Here is a 7,070-nt window from a genome sequence, read left to right as displayed (position 1 = left end):
ATTCTGTCTCTTTACAAAACCCTCTACGAAAACCTGCGTAAATTAACTGACTGGTTTAAACAGGTTTTTAACGACATGAAATTTTAAGCGAAACGTTTGTCTCAAATTCTGTATGGCAAGAAGTTCAAAATAAAAGACACACACTAACATATAATGAGAAAATCTACATTATTCTCTCTCTCTTACTTAAGTGTTTAGACTGTATACACTACATATCATTTTATTATAAGTTATTTTGCTAAACTTACAGTTTTATAATTTTCGTTTAACTCCATTCATCTTACTTATTCGTATTTCGCCTCTAAACTAATATTTTACATGAATCTTAAATGACTTTATCCACCTTCAGAAAATTGTACATTAAAACTACGACTTAAGATCTGATCTAATTTTTTTTAAAGTTGCATAAACTGTCCACAAAAATTCTGTCTACATTCAACTTATTTTGTATTTCTTACACGATGAGTTGCTCCTAGTGTAGTAACGTAATGTAGTACGTAATGTAATAAATTACTTTAAATGCTCGGTGGGTGCTGAAAGCAAACTGCAAAAAAAAACAAAAACTACTTTCTCGTGTGTGTTGATTTCAAGGTAGTTATGAACTTATGTACAAACCGTCATTTGTTTTGTAAATAGAAGCACTGGTTTAAATCTCATAAATAGCACTATAGTTCACTTTTACATCGGTTTATTTAGACGTAAACTAGCCTGTATATAGCAGATGGTACTTTTTATACGATGCAATACAAAGTGTATAACCAAGTCCGTGGCTAGCTGCAGGGAAGCCTGTAGGTGAATGACACAGATCGGTTTGTAACTGCGAAACTACACTTTCTGCTTCCAACCTTTGATAAGGCTCAACGCTCTCTGGTTGTTAAGTGCTTCCAGCACGTTGTCCGTTCGCTGGTCGCCCTCCTATGAGAGAAGCAGATAGTGAGATCCCGTCTGTCCTAGTTTTTCTGTAAGTGTAAGTCTTCAAGTGGGTCACGTTCTCAGATGGGGTATATAAACACCACAGAGAAAGGACTTATAACAGCAGCTTCTGAGTTAGCCTACTGTACCAACTTGAGGTAAGTTACGTCGTTCTCGAGGAGAATTTAAACACTAATTTTAGCTTCGCACTCATGTATTATTAACAGTCCTTAGTATATAAACATATATTACCCACATTAAATCATCCTTTGTTCGAAATAATTATGCGATAACACATCAGTTTTGAAAGTTCACCTTTTCAATGACAAGGTTTAAAGTTCCAATTTTTCTGACAAATGTTTATTTGTTTCCTTGTTGATACAAAAACAAGCAGGCAAATATCTTTGTTGACGGCAAGAACAATTAACTTTAATAACAGTACTTATGTAATTACTGCAACATCAGTAATTTGACAGGCCATTAGTGAAATATCCTTTCCTAGAGATTTGTCACATGTCTCTTCGTTTGGTTCATGGCCACGTTATTTATTATAAACTTAGCTTTGCTGTTTTAACAGTCGATATTTAGGTCTAAACGAAGACAGTTTCTAAACAAGTTTATCAAAATTAATATATTTCTAAATAATATTTTTAGTCACATTGTTTTTTATTTCTGCTTTCACCTTGTAATGTATCTAAAACTATTGATAATGAAGACATTAACAATGTCATTAGCATTGACTCAGTGAAACAGAAAGAAACCAAGATAAATTTATGTATTTTTGTTTTCTTAGTAAACTTTAGCCCAGCTTCATCGGACTTTTTTCAATTACAATGAAGTGTTTGGTCTTTTCGGGGTTAACCCTTCTGCTAGTGGTACAAGTGAAGGGAAGTGGCGGAGGATGGGGACCTTGGGAGGATGATGAATATCTCGTCAAAAAAATCAAGAAACCTGTCCCAATCCCTCACCCTGTCCCAGTGCCCCATATCATTCCAGTTCCCAAGCCCTATCCTGTCTACAAGCGTGTGCCTCAACACGTTCCTGTCCATATCCCTCAAATTATCCATAAAATACAACACATTCCCAAGATTGTCCACATTCCCAAAGAGGTCATCATAAAAAAACCTGTGCCTGTTCCACACCCAGTCCATCATCCAGTGATTGTTAAAGTGCCACAACCTTATGTGGTAAAAATACCAAAGCCGTACCCCGTCCACAAGCCCTACCCTGTCAAGGTTCCAGTCAAAGTGCCTAAGCCCTTTGTCGTGCCCCTGCGTAAGGAGGTACCCGTCCATGTGCCTGTTAAGGTACCATTTGAAGTGCCCCTAGTGAAGGAGGTACCTCATTATATCAAAAAACCCGTACCTGTCTAGTAAGTTCAATTTTATTTCTGTTTTCAAAGTAGAAAATTAAAGTTCTATATATACCTTGAATGAAAATATCAAATATTTTAAAACAATCGACTTTCTGGATTTTTTGAGATTACTTGATATTTTTGACAATCCTATGTGCTAATTCTTATTACGGATTAACTTGAAAATATTCATATACGACAAAACTTAACCAGATGATCTCATTGAGTTCAACTATACAGTGAATCACGCGTCACTTATTACAGTAAATAAATAATATTTATTAGCTTCAATGACTTTATACGAAATGGTGTTTTGATGTAGCACATGTTCAGTAACGTTCTCTCGTTCTTCACAGTGAGGAAAGTCATGGATGGAAGTAAAGAAAAAAAAGGAACCGTTAAAAGATCAGTAAATGAGGAAGAATCCTACAGCATCAAGTTGTTAAGAGCCTCTGTTTCCTACCATACAACATGCTAATGTGTAAAAAGCTACATGTTTCTGTCTCTCAGCAGCAGTCCTCCTTTTATTACTGTTACTCTGCTGCTGCTTCTACCTGTCTGTTGAAAACCAAAGTCAACGCGCAGGCGTGTACAACAGTGCGCTTCTTTGCTAGATAACTTTCACTTTTGTAAGACATTGTAAATATTCATGTTTGACATGTTTCTTGGATGTAATAAAGACCTGAACTTGAACAAACAGAAGCTTTGTTTTTCAGTTTAATCGTTTGCTCTGATGCTTACATATTCTCTGCTATTGGGGGAAAAGCCTGAGCGGCACTGAATATGACAAATATGGGGAGGTTGACATGTTTAAACATAATCTCTTTTGCTTTCACTCACGGATTTTTGGAATAACTTGCTTAAAATTTGGTATCCCACATATGAAAATAATACATAATATAATAGACTGTATATATAGACACCACTAACGAATAACATCCACTCATAACATTTTCACAAGGAACACGATGCTAACAATTTTTTTTATATAATACACTTAATAATATCACTTAGGAAGTATAACTTTATACAATTTATTAGTTCAGTGTTATCTGAACCAAAATATATAGCGTGTACTGGTAACAAAATACATCAAAATCACATACTTCAGATGCCAACAATAGTATGGTTTCATTATATTTGTACTATATCTGAGTTTATATATATAGATAAATAGATAGCACTGTATAGTGTTGTTAACAAGGTATGTAAGCTATAAAGTTTAGTGTACGAATTGTTAATATTACGGATACATTGTTCACAAAACGTTTCATTAAATGAATTCAGAGTTAGGGATCTGTTGTTTTTATGTCACTTGAATTCTGGCATTGAAAGGACAATATAGGATTAGCTGTTTGAATGCCACTTTATAAAATGTATTCTAAATTGTTTTATGTTAAAGATTGATTGGTCTAAACTGTTGTGTGCTGAAGTATAATCGTCATACGACCTGTTATATACTACAATTGCAGAATAGTGTACTTTAGACTACAGCAGCTTAAATTGTTGTATGTTACTGTGGATTAATAATTTGAGCTGCTGCACTTTACAGTGATGTAATTTGTTGCATGTTACAGCATATTGGCAGTGTAAAATGTTGTGAGCTACATTGACTTCAATTGTTGTATGCTACAGTGTATTCGTAGAGTGGCCTGAACCGATATATACTAATATTGTTTAAGTTGTTGCATATTATAGTGTATTAGTAGTGTGACCTAAATTACTGTACGTTAAATCGACTTAAATTGTTGTATGTTAGGGTACATTAGTAGTGTGACCTAAACTATTGTAAACTACAATGGCTGTATTCTCGTATGTGAATTGTTGTGTGATACAGTAGCTTAAATTGTTATCTTGCATTAGAAGCGTAGCCTAAACTACTTACATTGATTTAAATTGCTGTATGTTACAGAGTATTAGCAATGAGACCTAAACTGTTGTACGCTTCCAATAGTATAAATGAAATCGTTATTTGTTATTATTAATGATACAGCTGCATAAATTGTTGTATGTTACATTATAATTCTAATAAAGTCTGTTTTGTAAGATTACAGTTGTTGTTTAATATTAGTATTTCATTCAAAACGCTTCTGGTTTATGTGCCTTTACAAATTATGGTGTATGTTTCAATATATTTTCTGGACTATGTTTTGTCACCACAAGCTCAAAATGTTAAGTTTGTCCTTATCATATATGTGCTTCTGGACTTGAGAGGTATGTTGTTTTTTTTTCAATCTGATTGTTATATTCCATGTGTATTTGTACATAAATAAGTTTTGAAGAGATAGTTCTAGAAACTCATCGGAGTCCAATTACACACATATTGTTAACCACTTGTATTATTACCATTAAGCCAGTCCAACTACACCGATAGTTTATTAACTGATAAAACACAATTTTAAGTGTACCCCAATCAACCCGCTTCAGATATTAGGATTGTTTGTTTGGAATTAAGCACAAAGTTACACAATGGGCTATCTGTGCACTGCCCATCACGGGTATTGAAACCCGGTTTCTAGGGAGTGTGAATCCGCTCATTTATTCCCGCTGTGCCACTGGGGTGGGGGAAGTTAATGTTAGGTCTGTACCTGTTTTGAAGACTTCATGATTTAGTTAGTAATAATTTTGTTTACCAATAATATTTATGATTATTAAAAATTGAATGTTTATTTATTTATTTATTTTTATGACGAAAAGGAATGAAAGTACGTGAACAAGCGAGTTGGAAATAAATCACACAGAAGAGAACGGAGGGTACAGATTGATTAAAAGTCTATAAATTGAATAAGGTGAAGGATATTTACCTTCAGATTAAACAGTAGTTGAGCATCGGTATGGAACTGTACAGTAATGGACAGTAAATTTAAAACTCAAATTTCAGAAGAGAAGAAAAAAATAATCATAATCGTGTTGGATATCAACGTAGAATAATAACTGCTAAGGAGTAACCACAACTTGAAAGTACGAACTAAGTATATTAATGCACTAACATACTGCATAGATGAGAAACGTGGCATTAATAAGAAAAATTAGCTTCTGTTTGACACGCGGCGAGTTTTTAATTAATCAACAAATCAATATCGTTAGAGAAATATTGAATGTCCTTTTTGTGAAGGCCCAGCATGGCTAGGTGGTTAAGGCACTCGACTCGTAATCTGAAGGTCGCAGGTTCGAATTCCTGTCACATCAAATATTCTCGCCCTTTCAGCCGTGGGAGCATTATAATGTGACGGTCAATCCCATTATTCGTTGGTAAAAGAATAGCCCAAGAGTTGGCTACTGGTGGTGGTGACTATCTGCGTTCCTTCTAGTCTTACACTACTAAATTAAGGACGGCTATCGCAGACAGCCCTCGAGTAGCTTTGCACGAAATTAAAAAAACAACAACAAAAAAACGAACTTTTTTGTGCAAAATATTTATGTAAATCATAAAGTAATATACCAAAGGACACAACATTTCAAAGAAGTGTGTCTTCACTATTCTCTGGGGAAGTGAAAAACTCACATAGCAAAGCATTGCACTTACTAGGACATTATTTGGCTCTAATACCTCACTCCAAGCTGTTCCGACATAATGATTATGAAAGAGAACATCGCTATAAGGTTGGACACAGCACTTAGTAACTTTAATATAATATGAAACAAGCATTTGACACTGATAAAGACTTATCAGTCAAAATCTCACAAATTTTCAATCTTGAAATCATGAATGTTTTTGTGAAAAAAAATGACTAAGAAATTTTACTGGCGGTAATTCTATTTAACCACATTTTTTAAAAGTACCCCAAAGGACCTTTAACAGATATTTGTGATTCTGATTTGTGTAAACATGATACTGAATACCGACATCTACATATAATGAAAGGCCTGTGTAAAACGTATCAAAATACCTGGTCTAAAATCGACTTCTACAAACACTGAATTAGTTTGTTACAACTAAAACTGTAATGTACCCAATTATGAACATCAGAATAGTCGTAGCTAACAATGAAGTAGCAGACCTAACTATGATTAACTTTCAGTTTATAGATGATCGGCTTGAAAAGTAGCTTATCAAATTGTTTATTGTTAATTATGAATTTCGCACAACGCTACACAAAAGCTATTTGCCCTAGCCGTCCCTAATTTAGCAGCTAGTCATCACCACCCACCGCCAACTCTTAGGCTACTCTTTTACCAACGAATAATAGGATTGTCCGTCACATTATAACGCCACCACGAATGAAAGGGCAAGCATGTTTGGTGCAACTGGGATTCGAACCCTCAACTCCCGGATTACGAGTCGAACGCCTTAACCCACCTGGCCATGCCAGAATTTAAATAATTAACTTGGTATTGTTTGGTTTGAATTTCGCGCAAAGCTACACGAGGGATATCTGCGCTAGCTGTCTCTAACTTAGCAGCGATAAACTACAGCGAAGACAACTAGTCAACACCGTCCACCACCAACTATTCAGCTACTTTTTACCACTGAATAGTGGGATTACTATGACTTTATAATGTCCCAACGGCTGTAAGGATGACCTTGTTCGGTGACAAGGATTTGAATTTCGACTCTCATATTGCGAGTTGAGATTCTTAACCACCAAATAATTTAGAAAGGAATATGATGTAGCATTGATGGAGAGTGCTGTTGACCTGTTGCCTTCCTTCTGGCCTCTTAGGTAAAAAATTTAAATTATGGATGATTATCGTTGACAGCCCTTGTGTAGCTTTGTGTGATCGTTAGACACATACGTATATGTCAATAAGACCAAGATATCGCCATGTTATTGCAATGTTAACAAATCATCGAGCATTTCTC

The 7,070-nt window shown here is 34.9% G+C and overlaps 1 protein-coding gene across 1 annotated transcript; it reads left to right on the top strand.

The window, feature by feature from the left end:
- Positions 1-913: 913 nt before the first annotated feature.
- Positions 914-4,284, top strand: LOC143223159 (uncharacterized). Its single transcript, XM_076450725.1, has 3 exons — positions 914-1,070; positions 1,706-2,284; positions 2,623-4,284. Exons 2-3 carry the CDS (start codon positions 1,746-1,748, stop codon positions 2,645-2,647), a joined length of 564 nt encoding a protein of 187 aa, XP_076306840.1. The 5' UTR covers positions 914-1,070; positions 1,706-1,745; the 3' UTR covers positions 2,648-4,284.
- The last annotated feature ends 2,786 nt before the right edge of the window (positions 4,285-7,070 follow it).

The sequence above is a fragment of the Tachypleus tridentatus genome, chromosome 8, assembly GCF_004210375.1.
Source record: "Tachypleus tridentatus isolate NWPU-2018 chromosome 8, ASM421037v1, whole genome shotgun sequence".
Taxonomy (NCBI): domain Eukaryota; kingdom Metazoa; phylum Arthropoda; class Merostomata; order Xiphosura; family Limulidae; genus Tachypleus; species Tachypleus tridentatus.
The sequence above is the reverse complement of the archived record's forward strand: the minus strand, read 5'-3'. Positions and strand labels throughout refer to the sequence as shown.